Consider the following 19,173-nt stretch of genomic DNA (forward strand, 5'->3'; position numbering starts at 1 on the left):
TAAAAAAGAAAGAATACTATGTTAATGTCATCCATATGTAAATTTTATCATTGTTCATAATTGTGGCCCAAAAATAGCTTTTTAATCATTTGAACGATAAATTACCTGGAAACTAAAAACTGGAAACTTTCAGAATTGTTCTAAGTTTGATGAGTGGAAAAAGTTAACTGTCGACTTTTCATCACAGAGTAACTACACTGCTATTATTATAATTACAAAGTCCCACAGATGACAAATACTAGCAGATCGTACCTCACGAGAGTGGTCAACTTGGCAGCTGTCTTAAGTTTCTCTTTACTCATCAGTGCTAATTACTAGTTAAGCTGATGATTAGTGTCTTCTAAAATGTTCTAATTCCGATTGTTGAAGTGGAAATAAAAAAGATAACACACAAATAAAGGACACATTGCAAATAAGTCTAAGCAATTCAGATACTGGTTTAGAGTACTCTGTTTCAGCTATAAAGGACGAACTTATTCCAAGTTTCTTCCTAAGACTCAGAGAATACAAGTTCTGGCCCCAGCTCTGCTACTAACTATAAAATATAACCTCTTATCTTAGCAGGGACTAGCTCCATGTGGTTTAAATCACTGTGTTTTTTAACTTTAAAATGTTCTCTCTCTCTCTCTATTAAACAAATGATAGTAAAACTTAGATGAGAGAAAAACAGCAGGGAAAACCCTACTGGAGAAAACATTTGGGGTCTAAGAAAAATAGCTTGGGAAACTCCAGTTTCAAGAACATAGGAAAAAAAACCACATAAATATGCAAAAAAACTTATAATTTTTGCCAAAACAGATGATGATAAATTATTCCAGATTGTATCTGGGATAGAGTGAAAGAATTTGGATAATAAACAAGTAATAAGGATCAATAGTTTTTTTTAATAAAAAGGTACAAAATTGTAATTACTGTGTTTAGAATTAGAAGGAATTTTAGAGAATATCTAGCCAATATTCTCAATTCCTCATAGTAACCTAGTATTGATTTCTTATTTTTATTATAATGTGATATAAATGTATATTAGTATGTAATGATAATTTTGAATAAATATAAACCCAATTCTGGGAACTGAAATCAAGTTTTAGATTATTATTAAAATGACAATCCAGGGGCTGTCAGGTGGTGTGGTGGTTAAGGGCGCTAGACTCCCACATGGGTGACAGCAGTTCAAGTCCCAGACCTCATAGCTTGCTTTCTCACTTTCCCTCTCTCTTTCACACTCTGTCCCTCTCTAGTCAAATTTAAATAAATAAATAAGGTTTCTTTTTTAAAAATGACAATCCAAATTTTAAAAATTCATTAGTAAACTGTGGCCCCCTGAGAAGGTATCCACAGACTGTTGAGTTTAATTCATGAAACAGTGAACACTGTGTTCGTTTAGACACCATCAAAATGAATCCCATTTTCTCTCTCATTATCTTAATCACACCCAAAGTCTAGTCTCCTCTGACCCATTATCCCTAGAACTCTGAATTCCATAATCCTCTACATATCTCTTCATCTGGCCCAATAATCGCTAGACTCCCACATGGGTGACAGCAGTTCAAGTCCCAGACCTCATAGCTTGCTTTCTCACTTTCCCTCTCTCTTTCACACTCTGTCCCTCTCTAGTCAAATTTAAATAAATAAATAAGGTTTCTTTTTTAAAAATGACAATCCAAATTTTAAAAATTCATTAGTAAACTGTGGCCCCCTGAGAAGGTATCCACAGACTGTTGAGTTTAATTCATGAAACAGTGAACACTGTGTTCGTTTAGACACCATCAAAATGAATCCCATTTTCTCTCTCATTATCTTAATCACACCCAAAGTCTAGTCTCCTCTGACCCATTATCCCTAGAACTCTGAATTCCATAATCCTCTACATATCTCTTCATCTGGCCCAATAATTCCCTCCCATCCTCCCTTCCTCTAAAACCCTCAGATTCTGCAACTCCAACACCATGGTTGGCAAAATCCCTAATATCGCAACCTTTTCTTCAGAACATTCTTTCCACCTGTTGGCCTCCACTAGAACATGGCTGTTCCTGTACTACTTCCTCTGAAGCCTTGTTTAAAAAGGCTATTTATTCTCACCTTCCCCAGGTACTTCAGGGCCCTTCTTGCTTCCCAATGCCACCTTTAAACAACTACTCTACTTCCTTCCTCTTGTGAAACCTCAGAGGTTTTTGGCAGTCTATCACCATGGTCATAGTCATCTCTTTGGCTCTCAATCTTTCTCTTTCAACTACTGTCATTAGTCTTGTTAACGTCACACTCACGTGAGCAAAGGCAACCTACCTAACACTCTCATCTCTCAGTGCATTTGCCTACCCACAGAGGCCTTTTTTCTCACTCTATTTTGGACACACATCACTTCCAGTTACATCTTGAAAAACTTCACAGAAAAACAACACTACTTCCAAAAATCACACATGCAAATGCATTCTTCATGATTCCTTATAGTAATAACTCTCTGATTTTAGTTATAGGTCTCAAAAGTCCCTAGATGCCCCAATAGTTTCTCTATCAGTCCTTTCCTGCCTTCACTTCTCTTCATTCCCATCTTAGAGTACATAGTTTAGCATTATAATCATCTCTTGCAAATGTCATCCACACCCCAGGCTTCCTGACTTTTTATCGTACTTGCCTAGCAAAAAAACAATCTCAAGGGACCAGCAGATGGCATAATGGCTACGCTGCTGGACTCCCATGTAGCCGACTGTGGTTCGAGTCCCAGACCCAGTGGCTTAAAACTCATGCTGGGCTCATGTGCGTGTGAGCTCAAGATCCCAAGAGGAGAATGGAGGAGAGGGATTGCAGCATGGTCATTCCCCCTGGGGGTAATTTCTTGCTTTCTGTCTCTCTGTCTCTCTGGCGAGCACACACACCCTATAGCAAAAACCTCAAAAATAAAAGAAATCTCAGGAAAACTTCATCACCTTCTTCTTCCATGCCTGAACTCACGTGAGTGATGATGGAGAAAGATTACTACACTGGGCAGGTCAGTATCAACTAAATCCCATTATCAAAACAGCAGTCAACGCCGACTGGTAATCCTATTACTTTTGTCTAGTACATTCTTTCTCCCACTTGTTGCAATAGCTGTATTTTCTTGATCCTCTTCATTTTTTTTTTTTTGGAGAGGTTTTCGCTATAGGGCGCATGCACTTGCCAGACAGAGAGAGACATAGAGACAGAAAGAGAGATATCACCCACCAGCGGGGATGGTCACGCCACAATCCCCTCTCCTCCATTCTCCTCTCGGGATCTTGGGCACTCACGCACACGCGCCCAGCGTGAGTTTTAAGCCACCAGGTCCAGGACACGAACCGCGGTCGACTATGTGGGAGTCCAGCAACATAGCCATTACGCTAACTGCGGTTTCCCTTGATCCTCTTCTTAAGATGACTAGACCAAATTCTCTTTCCTTACTTCTGGCCCTTTGAGGTCAGGCATCACTCTTTTTCAAACGAGAGATTTTTGTTATGATGGAGAGACAGAAAGGGAGAAATCATCCCCCAGTAGGGATGGCCACACACAATCTCTTCTCCATTTTCCTCTTGAGATTTTGGGCATGCACATACACGTGTCTGGCATGTTTCAAGCCACCAGGTCCAGGACTCAAACCATAGGTGGCCATGTGAGATTCAGCACCTTAACCATTATGCCAACTGCTGGCCAGTCATCACCCTGTCTTAAGGAGGCTTTCCTAATTTTCCAAACTCTTGGGCTGAGTTAAGTGCCCTTCCCATTTTCCACGGCAGCATTTGTCTCGTGGTGTTGTGATTGTTGGTGTACAAGTATTAATACGTAAGTCCCTTTACAGATGAGAGTATGTCTTTCATTTCTGCTTCCATAGCAGCTGGCTAGAGGCCTGGCATCTAAAAGATACTTGATAAATTACTGAATGGATAAAAGGAAGAAAAGAGATGAGGTCTGTCTCTGGCAAGTGCATGCACCTTATGGCAAAGACCTTTATAGTTTTGTTTTTGTTTTTGTTTCTTAAAAGAGAACAATACCCTTAAAATTCTAGATATTTCAAAGGAGTTCCCCAAATGTTAAAAAAAAAAAAATTAGTTAATTCATGTCAATGAAAAAAAAAAAAAAAACATGGCTCAGCTGCTAAGGTGCAGGGGTAATAAAAATGTCTTTTGAGGTTGGAAGCCATGTGGGCAATTGTGGGTTTGGATTCCCTGGCTGTCCTGAAAAAATGGTGGGCATATTGGACACGTGTGCACAAATACCCAAGATCCCAAGGAGCTAGAGGGCTGGGGACAAGGGATTGCAGTATGATGAGACCCTGTTGGTGGTGCTCCTCTCTGTCTTCTTATGCTTGTGTACATGCACATGTATGCACTACAGCATGAGAAAAATACAAACAGCTTGCATGTGACACATATCACTATCAAGTAGAAAAGGTGGTTTTACAAACAAATAAAACATGAAGCAAAACAAATAGGCTGTCACAACTACAGAGAAGTGAAGAACAAATGTCAGCAAGTAATTAGAAGATGCTAATAGGGGCATTTTGTGTCTGAGCATTTGTTTGCTGAAATCAGTAATGAGAACCATTAGTATAAGCTATCTTCAAGTATATGAAAGCAGGTTTCATATAAGGAATATTTTTTGTAATAGAAATTCGTTTTTACTATAAGACTATACAGGTTGAGTACCTCTTTTCTGAAATGCTTAGGACTTGAAGTGTTTTCAACTTTGGATTTCGGAATATTTATGATATATATTTTTGCGATATCTTGGGGATAGGACCCAACTCTAAATATAAAATTCACTTATGTTTCATAAACATCTTATAAACTGCATCATGGTAATTTTTAAAAACATTATTATTATTATTTTTAATTTGACCAGAGAGAGAGGGAAAGTGAGAAAGTGAGCCGCAAGGTCTGGGACTCAAACCGTGGTCAGCCATGTGTGTGTCTAGTGCCTTACCCACCACGCCACCTACTGGTCCCACCTGAAGGTAATTTTACACAGTAGTTTCAAATTAAAGTGTTCGGCTGTGATCCATCATGTAAGGTCAGGAATAGAATTTTCCATTTGTGGTGTCATGTTGGTGTTCAAAAAGCTTGGAATTTTTAAGTATTTCATGTTTTAGATTAGGACGCTTAACTTTACTGCTTTTTTACTCGTTTATGTAAATTCATGTATAAGAGGTCTTTAAAAAGTTAATGGAAAAAAAAGTACTGCAACAAAACCTATGCATGAATTTCAAAGTTTTTCTGCACCAGAATAAAACTGCACTTTAATTCCATTTTTCCATGAATTAATTTTTTTAGTATGCTAGAGGGTGCATGCATGAGACAGAGATTGTCAGTGATGTCTGTCAAAGGATTACTAATTGTTTTGAAAAATGTGAGTATTTGCTAGAGAGAGACAGAGACAGTGAGAGAAAAAGTAAGAAATCATCCTCGGGGGGGATGGCCATGCTATAGTTTCTTCATTCTTCTCTCCAGATTTTGGACAAACATGAACACATACCCAGCACGACTGTCAAGCCACTGGGTCTGGGACTCTTACCACAATCGGTTAATACGGGAGTCCAACACCTTGACCACCGCGTCACTTGCTGACCCATGTGCGTATCTTTCTATTTTGGTTTTTTTAAGAGAGATTTTTGCTATAGGGTGTTTATACTTTCCAGAGAGACAGAGAGAAATTGAGAAATCACCTCCCAGGGGGGATGCCCAAGCCACAATCCCTTCTCCTCCATTCTCCTCTCCTAATTTTGGGCACACATGGACACGCCCCTGGCATGAGTTTCAAGCTACAGTGTCTGAGACTCAAACTGTAGTTGGCCATGTAGGAGTACAGAGCTTTAACCACTATGCCACCTGCTGGGCCCCCTGTGCATTTCTTTTAAGTTGTCAGGGCCAGTAATTAAACCATGGCTGGCCATGAGGGGTCCAGCTAGCTCTGCACAGTGCTGAATCACTGCAATACAGGCCAGCCCTCCACAGACTTTTTGAAGTGCCTATATATACCTAAATGGGAGTAAGATAAAATGTAGGAAATTGAAGTATTACAACCACTATGAAAATCACTCTCCTTACAATAGTAAACTCATGAAATAAATACTTACATACTATAGCTGGGTTAATATTTAAAAATACAAATAGTCCTCTATTTTATTTTAAAGAATTAAGTTCAGATTCTAAAATGTGAGTAAGCTATTAAGAAAATTTTAGAAACTATAGCAATTAAAAACAAAATAAAAATAGTGATTAAAATTTTACTATCCATTTTTTTGCATATTTACAGAGTTGAGATCATACTACATTTAAAATGTGTGTTCTGCTTTATTCGATTCATATTGTTTTCATTGATCACTAATAACTCTTTTATGGTTATATGATTACTTCTCCCAAGAAATATAATCTTTTTTTTTGAGAGGTTTTTGTTATAGGGTGCTTGCACCTGCCAGAAAGACAAAGAGAGACAGAAAGCGAGAAATCACCCCCCAGGGAGTGATGGCCACGCTGCTATCCTTTCTCCTCCATTCTCCTCTTGGGATCTTGGGCACGCACGCACACACGCGTGACACGAGTTTAAGCCACCAGGTCCGGGACTTGAACCGCGGTTGACTACATGGGAGTCCAGTGACATAGTCATTACGCCAACTGCTGGTCCCAAGAAATATAATCTTAATGTTGTAGGTAATACTCCAGCATGGTGAGTGCTTGGTTGTACATGGAGGGTCTCAGGTACAGCCAGAGATAAGAGGAGTGCTCATGCTGTCGGGCAGTGGTACTACCCAGTGGACATGTAACCGTGCTGCTACAGAGTTCAGTTTCTGAAAGCTCCACATCCATCAGTGCCCTTAAAGGAAGCATGGCACACAGAAATTGAATTCATTGAATGAATCGCAAGTAGAAATGAGCAGGTCAGTCCCAGAGCCTAGTGGTTAAGGAAGTTGAAACGCACATGGCTGATGCGGTCAAATCTTGGTTCTGGTGGCCTGAGAAGCACACTGGGCTTGTGTGCATGTGTGCCCTATATCCTGATGGGATAGGAAATGGAGAAGGGATTGTGGCATGATCACACCCCATTAGGGGTCCTTTCTCTCTCTTTGTCTCAAGGTAAGCACATGCACCCTGGCAATTAAACAAAAATTCTAAGAGTCCTTTGCTCAAAATGTTCACTTCACTATTAAAAATAAAAATAAAAAAATTTAGATGATGTAAAATTTAAAAATTAAGAAATGAGCCACAATGCTACATGAATTTCAGTATCTTGGATCTGGCAAGCATCAGCCTTTTTTAGACAGCATCACCAGCAGTTCTGCCTTTCTGGCAGCAATTTCTTGGGCCAAGCAAAGCTGCACAAAGATAGGATGCATCTGTTCCTGCTCTGTGTGGCTACTTCCAAGACCCTTCTAGTGCTTGGCCAAATAAAAGTGAAGCTTACAGTGAGTAAGAAGGGGGGTCTTCCTACCCATCAGTGGTCCAATGGCTCCTGCCATATTTTCTCACATTTTTTAAAACAACTTAATCCTTTGACAAACATCACTGACACAATTTAACTGTTCCTTTAACCAAGTATTTAAAAGTAAAATAACTAAATATAAAATATGAATATTAAGGTTTTACCTTCTTTTTTTTTTTTTGAGGGTTTTTTGCTATAGGGTGCGTGAGCTTGCCAGAAAGACAGAGAAAGAGAGATAGAAAGCGAGAACCACCCCCCCAAGGGGGGATGGCCACGCCACAATCCCTTCTCCTCCATTCTCCTCCTGGGATCTTGGGCATGCATGCACACGTGCCCGGCGTGAGTTTAAGCCACCGGGTCTGGGACGCGAACCACAGTCGACTATGTGGGAGTCCAGAGACATAGCCATTACACTAACTGCTGGTCCCATGGTTTTACCTTTTTGAGTTAAGTTGTTGACTTAGATATTTAAATGGATCCTGGCTTATATACTCACTGGAGGTAGAAGATCTAAATATTTTCAAATTAAGAACTATTAAAAAAATTATATTTTTAAAAATTTTATTTACTATATAATTGTCCCTAGATCAGTAAGAAGTACTTTCTAATTCATGATAAATGAGGTTGATCATCTGGTTAAAGGGTTAAACTGTGTAAGTTCTGATCAAGTTATTAAAATGTCACCACTTTAAAAAAGTTTTAAACTTGGATACTCTTTCACTATAAAGCTGGGGATATATAGGTTGCCTTAGGGGATTTACCTTTAGAAAGCCAATTACAAAAATAATAAAACGTAAAACTAATTTCAACACACACACATGAACAAAAAACAGTACCACTAGTTGGCCAGTCTGGTTGCATAATGGTTAAGTTGGTTGGTTCCCAAATGGCTGACTACACAGTTTGAGCCCTGGATCTGGTAGCTTAAAAAAGACGCCAGATACATGTGCATGCATACCCGAAATCCCAAAAAGAATGGAGGAGAAGGGATTGCAGCATGGCTATCCCCACTGGGAGGTGATTTCTCACTTTCCCTCTCTCTATCTCTTTCTGGTGAGTGTAGGCATCCTATAAGAAGAAAAAAAGACATAACCACTAGTTGTTAAATCATCACAATAAGTGGAAAAAAAAGATAAAGATAAAAAGTATTACCCCATTTTTACTGCCAATGAAGAAAACAGATTTTTCTCCAATTTCAGCTCCATCACCTTCACTTCCAGCACTTCCTCTTTTTTCCACTTCAGCTTTTGCAATTTCCCAAAGAGTTTCACTATAAAGAGGCAGAAAATTCATTTCAGAGAAAACCAAAGAATCCTTTCATGCATTCATTTCAAGCTCTGAGAAATTTTGTTTCAGTAAAATTCATTAAAAAAAAATTAACATTATTTTCCAGGGGACATTAATTGGGTAAAACATCTGAGGATTACTCATTTTATCATTAGGGAATTCCCTTGGAATATCTAGAAACTTTGAAGGTTATTATTCTTTAAAAAGTATCTCATTCTAATTTTTTTTCTTGAACTAGTTCCTTGAAGAATAACAAAATTGATAAGTAGAGCCTTTACCAAAAGGATTTGAGGTAGTCTTATTTGGGGACTTTCAAGAAAGGTTCATAGCTGCATGTGTCCTCGGACTCACATGGAGGTACACTGACTTTTGGAAATAAACAATTTAAAAACCACCAATGCTTAAATCATTTTGAAGATGGGAAACATGCAAAATCAGTGTACCAAATAATGTTTGCTCCCTGAAACATTTAATTTTGTTTTGTTTTAAATTATATTTTTGGTTCCGAATCTCTCTTTCTTTTTTAAAGTTTTTACCATAGGACATGTGTGTTCACTGGAGAGACAGAGAAGGACAAAGAGAGGGAAAGTGAGAAATCACCCCCAAGGAGCAATAGCTACACTGTAATCCCTTCTCTTCCATTCTCTTCCTGGGATTTTGGGCACACATGTACACACATCCAGCGTGAGTTTCAAGGTGCTGGATATAGGACTCAAGCTGTGGTTGTGCATGTGAGAGTCCACTGTCTTAACTACCATGTCACTTGCTGGCCTCCCAAATCTCTTTTTTAAGTTATAAAAATATATAGTGGGGGGAAATCACTTAAAATATTTTGAAAGCCTTTTACCTCTTTTTTTTTTTTGGAGAGATTTTTTTTTGCTATAGGGCGCGTGGGCTCGCCAGACAGACAGAGAGAGACATAGAGACAGAAAGCGAGAAATCAACCCCCAGGGGGGATGGTCACGCCGCAATCCCTTCTCCTCCATTCTCCTCTCGGGATCTTGGGCACGCACGCACACGCGCCCGGCGTGAGTTTTAAGCCACCGGGTCCGGGACGTGAACCGCGGTCGACTACGTGGGAGTCCAGCGACATAGCCATTACGCTAACTGCTGGTTCCCGAGCCTTTTACCTCTTTACACACATAGATAATTTTACACAGATAACATCATTTTTTAAAAAAAGAATTATTTTATTTATTATCATTTTTTTTCTGTTTGACCAGAAAGAGAGAGAGAGAGAGAAAGCAAGTTGCCAAGTCCAGGACTTGAACTGTGGTTGGCCACAAGGGAGTCCAGCACCTTTTACCATAGCACCACCTGCCAGCCTCAATACCATTTTTTAAAATTACTAAAGTCTAAACGAAAATGGGTGAGACCTAATGGATTCTGAATCTGTTACTTTCTATGTGTATGAACTTGGACAAATTATCTAAATTTTCTAGATCCTTTATTCTTCCATTAAACAAATATTTATTGAGCACCTAATATATGCAAGCCTCTAGTTCAACTCTGTTTCTTTATCTCTAAAAAACGCCAGTAAGAAGGACCAACTTTATAGGGTCGTCATGACTGTAAAAATGTGATAACTTAGTTTAAGGTAAGGCATAAAGCTATGAAAATTATCGGGAGTTATAATTACTATTATACAAGAACTAGGAAAAAAAGAAAAGGTCAAGGCAGGCCCTCAGGCCAAAACAGGAGTCCTCCAGGAACTCAGTCCGGACCTGTCCGCTCTTCATTTACACACTATTCCTTCCAAAGGTGATTATCCGCCTTCCAAGTACCCAGAGGGGCGGAGGTGCTGTGTCGGCCCTGCCACTGGTGGGTATTTGTAACTAGTTATATCGTGATGGGGAGCTGACAAATTTCACATCAAGGTTCATACTCAGCAGGGATCACATCATTGACCCAGAAGGTGAGAAGAAGGATCTTGCTCTGGGGTGGACTCTCCCGCGTTCTAATAAATCGCTCAGAGAAAGCTCAGGGATTACCTCGAGAACAGGTAAGTAACTTGGACACCAATGAACTGAAGAACTGAAATACCGTTTACAGGCCTGCACAATCCTCGCTTTCCACCCGCTGGAACGTGTGGTTACGCATCTGCGGTTGTGAACCCCAGCCTCAGCAGCCCCCGGGAGGGGCCTGGTCGTCCAGCGCACGGCACGGCCCCCTGATCCTGGAGCATTTATTCAGTCGGTGGGTGGATTTGATGCCCAGTAAAGGAGCGCATGGGGTCGATCACCTTTCAGATTCCTACTTTTCCACTTAGGGAACTTCCCTACGTCTTTGCGGCACATTCAGGCCTGGGGTGCAAGCCGGACAGGCCCACGTCTTCTTCCATCAGCAAGTCCCGCGTGGACTCCCTCTCCCCAAACATGCCCTCAGGCCTCTCTTCAACCGCCCTCCAGGCCGGGGTGGGAAAGACGGAGCTCTGGAAGGGAGCAGAGGCCGGGCACAGGCAGGGCTGCGGGCATACCTGGGCATCGTGGCTGAGCCGCCCCCGAACCGGTGGGCGCCGAACGGGTTCCAGCTAGTCAGGCAGGCAGCGAGCTCCAAGCCCAGCCGCGGAATGCGGGCTCCGGGGTTGCCATGGGAGCGACGTCGCGGCCGCGCCGGCGTGTGGAAGCGGGGCACCATGGGAAATGTAGTTATCAGCGTGCCTTTTCAAGTCTCGCTCTCAGCCTCACCACCCCCTGCCCCAAGATGCGGCAGAACAAGGTGACGAGTGGTTCTAAAAGTGATTATTTCTGGGAGCTAAGAGCAATTATTTCTGAGCTGAAAATGCTATTTATAGATAAAAAAAGGATATTGAGTGTCCACTATATGCCAGGGGTCTGTCCGCTCCGTCTCATCTTTTTGCTTTTCTCTCCCCAGTAGCTATGATTTGGGAATAGTAGGTGAAACAATCTCTTGAGCAATTTCCTACCAATTTTCCAGAAGTAAAGGATATTAAGATCTTAACATTGGGACCAGCAGTTGGCATAATGGCTATGTCACTGGACTCCCACATAGTTGACCGCGGTTCGCGTCCCAGACCCGGTGGCTTAAAACTCACGCTGGGCGCGTGTGTGTGCGTGCCCAAGATCCCGACAGGAGAATGGAGGAGAAGGGATCGTGGCGTGGCCAATCCCCCCTGGGGGGTGATTTCTCGCTTTCTGTCTGTCTGTCTCTCTGTCTCCTTCTGTCTGTCTGGCGAGCGCACGTGCCCTATAGCAAAAACCTCTCCAGAAAAAAAAAAAGAAAAAGATCTTAACATTAAAAATAAAGCATGTGACTTTAACATTTCCCAACTTTCTGAATATTTAGTTGTCTTATGCCATAGCACACTATTTATTCATAAGCTAATGAAGCAGATGCATCTCCTGCATCATTTACTGTGTGAATATAGATTTTCTTTGAACTTTGTGATCTCTTTTTTTTTCTTTTTTTTTTTTTTTGAGAGGTTTTCGCTCTAGGGCGCATGTGCTCGCCAGACAGACAGAGACATAGAGATAGAAAGTGAGAAATCACCCCCCAGGAGGGATGGTCACGCTGCAATCCCTTCTCCTCCATTCTCTTCTCGGGATCTTGGGCACGCACACACACGCGCCTGGCGTGAGTTTTAAGCCACCGGGTCCAGGACGAGAACCGTGGTTGACTACGTGGGAGTCCAGCGACATAGCCATTATGCTAACTGCTGGTTCCTAAACTTTGTGATCTCTTTATAGATCTCCAAGAGTCAGTAAGGAAAAAAAGAGATAAGTAAGAATCTCTTGTCTTCAAGAAAGACATACATAGCAAAATTACTCTAACCCAAGGAAGAAAGTGAAATAAGCTACTGAAGAGAGGTGCAAAAAAATCACATGAGAACAAGTAACTGGTTGTTCCTGAATAAGTAAGTGAAACCTTCATGGCAATGATAGTATTTGGTCTGTTTTCAAGGCTGAATAGACCCAGGCTCTCCAGGCCAAGATGACCTGAATATTTAAAGGAGATATTCTCTCTCCAACCCTCTGCTGCTTGGCTTAGTTTCTATGGTGTGATGTTCAAGAATGTGGGCTTTGGAGTAGGACAGACCTAGATTCAAGTTTTTACTCAGCCGCATTGGCTGAGTTGCCACATTGCCATACTGGGTAAATTTACTCAATTTTTCCAAACCTTAGTTTCTGATCCTATAACGTAGGGGATAATTGAGTTTTTAAAAAAGGTAACTATATGTAAAACATAACTTATGTATATGTGACACTTTGTAAATGCTTAACATTTGTTATTATTATGCAGTAAGCCACGTTGAACAAAGAAATGTAAGGAACACCGTCCTGGATATGAGACAGATAGCTTTTAAAAGAAAAGGGCATTCACTTTGGAAACAAAAATCCTCTCAGCAGCTAGGTGTATTTTGGAGACAGAAGAATACAGTGGCAGACAAGAAAGGATGCAATGGGGTTAAAATTCAACAGAGAAAAGATGCTTTCAGGGCAAGTTGATACTTTTTTTTAAGGATTTCTTTGCCATAGGGCACATGCGTTGTGTGAATATAGATTATTTTTCTTTGACCTTTGTGTAGCTCTCCAAGAGTCAGTAAGGAAAAAAGAGATAAGTAAAATAAAATCTCTATTTTCAAGAAAGAGAGAGAGAGAGAAAGACAGTGAGAAAGAGAGAAATCGCCCCCCGCCCCCGCACCCCCAAGGGGATAACCACACAGCAATCTTTTCTCCTCCATTCTTCTCTCAGGGTTGTGGGCACACATGCACATGTGCCCTGTGTGATTTTTAAGCAGCCAGGTCTGGAACTCGAACTGAGGTCGACCATGTGGGAGTCCAGTACCTTAACCACCACAAAGAATGCTGGCCCCATACATCTGTCATTGACTCAGCATCTCAAGTTTGTTATTATCCAGCCTATACCCTCGCAACTGATATGAAGTGGATTTTAAAGAATCCTAATTATTTGGATTCTGAAACTTTAAAATCTGTTTGCATGCTAGTTAAGAAGGCCTGTGATAATGATGACAATATAATGACAGCTAACGTTTTTGCCAAATGCTTGCTATGTACCAGGCATGGAACTAGCACTTAAAAAGTGTAGTTGTTTGAAAAATTGCAGTGGGTGGATGAATGAGAGTCTGGTAACAATGAAGTCTGGCTGAGCCTTGATCACCAGCACTGTCAGGGTTGATTCAGTTGATCCGTTGGTTTGACTGAGCAAGTGAGTTTTCCTTTCTTCCCCTGTTCTTCCTGAGGGTTCACTCTTGGACAAATAGCAACTTTCCTGGCACATTAAAATTGTTCTTAAGGGAAGAGTACACAAAGAGTTGAGCTCCCCTACTGGATCACTCCATAAAGGCTCAAGGATTTCAAAGCTGGTGTTGGAGAAGACAATTTTACACTGCTTTCTGGGTGGAGTGAGAAACCATGCAGAAAGGTAAAGGCGTGTACAGGATGTATTTGGAGTACTGTCAATAGTTTGAGGTGAAAGCACCTAAATTGCCTAGTGGGACCAATGTGGGAGAGTAACCCGTGAAGGTAGATTGGGTAACTGAGAAGGATCTTATAGTCTAAATTTTTTTTTTTTTTTCATTTGGGGAAATCGCAGGGGTCAGCACACCCGGAGTGCAATGGATGAGCCTCACCCTGGGAAAACCACCTTCGTGATCATGGTATCTCCCCTGCCAGGTAAGTATTCTAAATTTTTTTTTTTTGAGAGCTTTTTGCTGTAGGTGCGTGTGCCTATAGCAGAGAGAGAGAGAGACAGAGAGACAGAGAGACAGAGAGACAGAGAAACAGAAAGGGGAGATGGCCATGCCACAATCTCTTGTCCTCCATTCTCCTCTCGAGATCTTGGGCATGCGCGCACATTCACCCCGCAAGAGTTTCAGACACTGGGTCCAGAACTAGAACTGCAGTCAACTACGTGGGAGTCCAGCGACATAGCCAGTTATGCCAACTGCTGGTCCCACAGTCTAGATTTTAATGTGTTGGTTAGGAGAAGCTGAATAAGATTTTAAGTGAGAAGTGTGCCATGACTAGACCTGAGTATTACTGAGGTATTATTTTGCAGCTGCATGAAATGTATTTTGGAGTCTAGAAGACCATATGTAGACTCCTGACAATAACTGGAACAGTCAGAGTTTTTTACATTTTTCCCTAGTTTTCAAAGTTACATAAGCTCATTGCAACAACTGTATATTATATGTGTGTGTATAAAAAAATAAAAGTAAGATAAGCTTACCCCATATGTAATAACTATTAAACATTTTGGTGTGTTTCATTCTTTTTTTTTTTTAATTTTATGGTGTGTTTCATTCTAATCTTTTTTCTTACAGAGATTGTACTGTGAAGTTAATTAATATTCTGATTAGCATGTATTTCAAAAAAAATCTTTTAAAAATGCATTATAAATGTAATTTTAATAGCTTTATAACATTCACTATATAGATTTTTTAATAACTTAAGCATTCTCAATGTTGAATAATTTTTAGGTGGTTCAGAGTAAACAACTAACATGAGTTATGTTAATTAAAGTCCTTTCCTGGGATATTTCAAACTATCATTGAGAAAAGCAAATACTCCCACTCTGGAGGAAATTTCTTATTTTCTAATAAATGAAGAAGCTATTCTGTAGTTAGAGAGCATGAAGCATATTCACAGTGATTTGAAAAAAAAAATCCTAGCGCATGTTCATGGCTCTAGCTGTTCTTAAGTCTTGTCTGTGTCCTCATCTTTCTTACGACTTGTCATTCAGCTGTCCCTTTGATTATATGAGACATCCTAGTACCTTTGTAATAATTTTCTCATTTTTGTCTAAGTTAGTTCAAGTTGAATTTTGGAATTTACAACAAAAAGACTTCAGTCAAATGTAGTTAACTGAACAGTATAGCGCGAGGTCTTGGGTGATGGAGAAACATTATTGTTTCTCTTAGATGTGTTAAATTGAATTAAACTGGCCTAAGCTGGCCTCCATACTTGGGTGATAAAATCTGGCCCAAAGCAGATTCCAAATATACTGAGCTGTAGCTTAGCTTGATACGCAAGTTATAACCTCACTTGAGAGTCTATCTTGGTAACCAAGTAACTAGGCCTCAGTCAGTCACAATAGTTGACCCCTCAGCCAATCAGAGGTTGAAAGCTGCTAAAAAAAAATGACCTTCTGAGGCAAAATCCAACTGCATCCAATCGGTCTGGCTTTGTGTATAACTTCTTTTTCCCTGGCTATAAATATGTGATGAGGTAGAGCAATCTGAACCAACTTGGGTCTGGAATACTGCTCTTTCATAAGACCCAGCTCTTGTTTTGAATAAATTTTATTAAATGTAACAGGTCTCAGATTTTTCATTTTAAAAGGTGATTGATGAATTAGTGGCCATATTAGCCAATTATTGGGGACACAAAGTAGGAGAATGAGGTTACAGAACATGATAGGTTTGAGATATTGTGCAGCAGACGCTTGGACCACCTGGGCCATTGGACTTGACTGTCAGCAGGTAAACGGTAACCTTAGGTAAAGACGGTTCAGTAGAACAGTCGCGGGTGTGACATTGGTGTTGATGATTCCCCATCCCTGGTTACTGAAGGGGAAAAATCTTAGAATCTGTGTGTAATCCAAAAGCTACTAAGAATTCTCAAGTTTTTCTAAGGTTACACACTTACGATAAACTTTTCTGTCACGAAAGCTACTCTTTTTTTTGGGGGGGGGAGTTTTTGCCTTAGGGCATGCATGCTTGCCAGAGAGAGAGACACACACAAGGTGAGAGGGAAAGTGAGCAATCACACCCCCTCCTCTCAGGGCCACACCACAATCCCTTCTCCTCCCGGGAGAGGAGCATGCATACACATGCACCCGGTGTGATTTTGAAGCCACTGGGTCCAGGTCAACCATGTGGGAGTCCAGCTACATAACTGCTACACCATCTGCAGACCCCATAAAAGGCTACTGTTACTGCGAGTTTGATAGTGTTTTTCTCTGGTATCACCCACCATTCAGTTCCTAGGAACTCTTACTGGCAATTTATTAGAGCCACACAGTGAGGGAGAGGATTAGATTTCTCTTGTCACTGCTGAAAAAGACACCTGATTTGGGGGTCAGCAGGTGGTACAGGGGTTAGGACTCTGGACTCCCACACACCGACCACAGTTCAAGTTCCAGACCCAGCAGCTTGAAAATCATGCTGGCTGGGGACCAGCAGATGGCGTAGTGGTTACATCGCTGAACTCCCACATGGCAGACCACATTTCAAGTCTTGGACCCAGTGGCTTGAAAATCACACCAGGCGTGTGTGCGTTTGTATCCAAAATTCCAGGAGAACAGAGACGGGATTGTGACATGACCATCTTCCCTGAGGGGTGATTTCTTACTTTCCCTCTCACTGTCTCTCTCTCTCTCTCTCTGCCCCTGACAGGCACAAGCACCCTTAGGCAAAAACCTCTTAAAAGAAAAAAAAAGAATCACACTGGTTGCGTGCACGCGCATGTGTGTGTGTGTTTATGTGTGTGCTCAAATCCCAAGAGGAGACTGGAGGAGAAGGGACTGAAGCATAGCCATATCCCTTAGGGGTGATTTCACAATTTTTCTCTCGTACAAGTGCACATACTCTATGGCAAAACCAAAACAAAACAAAAAGTCATCTTATTTTAATAAACCACAATGTAACCTGGCAGCAATTTCAGAAAGAGATCACACACACCCACACATACACACACACACACACACACACACACACACACACACTTTATTAGATTATGTTAGCAAAGTACTGGTACTCTGTATTCAGGGCCTATAGTAAACAACAATTGTGTCTTATTTTGGAGTTACATGCTAATAGATGTTTCACTAGTAAAGTTTTTATTCCTGGATCACTGGACTGCAAAATAATTACAAGGCATACAATGATGATTGCTGAATTGATATTAATTATAAACATGCCTCTAGAATCACTGTTACTATTGTTCAAGTTAGATAAAATGAAATTGAACAAGTAAAGTCATAGTATACAGAGCAAGCATCCTTTCCTCATTCTGGCCTCCTGTCCAGGCAGACCAACTTCTTATTGTGGGACCCATCTTCCTATTTAAATGTCCAAGAAAAGTTTGTGTTTGGCCCTCCTCAAATACAGACACTTCACCCTAAATATCATGAACCTACCTTCATTTGGAGTTTAAAGGGGGAATAATTACTCTCGTCACCACAGAGACGCTTCCCCACTTGCTTCTTCCTGCTCATTTCCCTTCCTTGATTCCCAGTTGCTGTGTTTATAAGTCAGAGGGTGCATGCACCCACCAGAGAGACAAGGAGAGGGAGAAATCACCCCACAGTGGGGTGCAGTCACACTGTAATACCTTCTCCTCCATTTCTCCATCCTGTCAGGATTTTGAGCATCCATGTGACTGGTGTTTTTTAAATTGCTGCGTTGAGATCCGAACTGCAGTCGGCCATGTGGGAGCTGGGCCCTTAACTACTAGGCCACAGGACTGTCCCTTAATCCCCACTTAACTGGAGCTTTTCTCCACAGTATTCAGTCCAGAGCCAATCAGCACTGAGGAAGGCCAAATTCCATAGCATGGGGGACAGGGTGGATGGGAGAAAGGAGTTCTTGTCTTCTCAGAAACACTTATAGCCTTTTTTCAGAGATACATGGTTATCCATGATGGTTAGTTCTTTAATACCATACTTCAATATAAGTACAGCTTCAACATATTGTTCTAGGAAACTGACCACCATGTTTTTCCCCCCACAGAAATGATTTCCAAACTATTAAATACCATTTTTTTTTAGAGGTTTTTGCTATAAGGTGCGTGCGTTTACCAGAGAGACAGACGGAGAGATAGAAAGCGAGAAATCACCCCCCAGGGGAATGGCCACACTGCAATCCCTTTTCCACCATTCTCTTCTTGGGATCTTGGGCACGCACGCACACGCGCCTGGCGTGAGTTTTAAGCCACCGGGTCCGGGATGCGAACTGCGGTCGGCTAGATGGGAGTCCAGTGACATAGCCCTTACGCTAACTGCTGGTCCCCAAACTATTAAATACTTTTTTGAAACAATAACTCTATATACATTGTGACTAGTTTCTCTTGTAAATTGAGTGTTAAATTTATTTCCAAGCTATGGCAGTGTTTGGCTTTAAGGACATATACAAACACATACACACATGCACGATCTAGAACATTCAAAATAAATTTTGTTTTTATTAACTTTTTTTTTTCTTTATTCACGATAGAGTATGTGACAGTAAGAGAGAGATAAGCATCCTCACGGTCTGGTCACATGTGATCCTCTTCCCCTAGTCCTTCAGCCCATGGGATCTTGAACACTTTTGCATGTAACAGCCTACCTCAGGATATCAGGTCAGGGATTTGAACCACAGTCACCAGTGGGAGCTGGCTTTTCTTGAGCAGCACCACTGTGCCATGAAGCCAGTCAATAAAACAAATGTCTAGAACATAGTTCTGCTCACCTGTCTGAAATAAGCTCTCCAAAGGA

General features: G+C 41.1%; 1 protein-coding gene and 1 pseudogene across 2 annotated transcripts in view; both read right to left on the minus strand.

Moving 5' to 3' along the window:
- Positions 1-11,309, minus strand: part of DYNC2LI1 (dynein cytoplasmic 2 light intermediate chain 1) — a 45,020-nt gene extending 33,711 nt beyond the window's left edge. For both annotated transcript variants that reach the window (XM_027776321.1, XM_027776320.1), the window contains exons 1-3: positions 11,192-11,309; positions 8,581-8,698; positions 8,457-8,462 (exon numbers count right to left, since the gene is read on the minus strand). In XM_027776321.1, the coding sequence (XP_027632122.1) occupies positions 8,457-8,462; positions 8,581-8,698; positions 11,192-11,199 (132 nt within the window). In that variant the 5' untranslated portion in view covers positions 11,200-11,309. The remainder of the gene's footprint in view (positions 1-8,456; positions 8,463-8,580; positions 8,699-11,191) is intronic.
- A 2,927-nt stretch (positions 11,310-14,236) lies between these two features.
- Positions 14,237-14,377, minus strand: LOC114009909 (uncharacterized; annotated as a pseudogene).
- Between the last annotated feature and the right edge of the window lie 4,796 nt (positions 14,378-19,173).

Source organism: Tupaia chinensis, unplaced genomic scaffold (assembly GCF_000334495.1).
Source record: "Tupaia chinensis unplaced genomic scaffold, TupChi_1.0 Scaffold000661_1, whole genome shotgun sequence".
Classification (NCBI taxonomy): domain Eukaryota; kingdom Metazoa; phylum Chordata; class Mammalia; order Scandentia; family Tupaiidae; genus Tupaia; species Tupaia belangeri.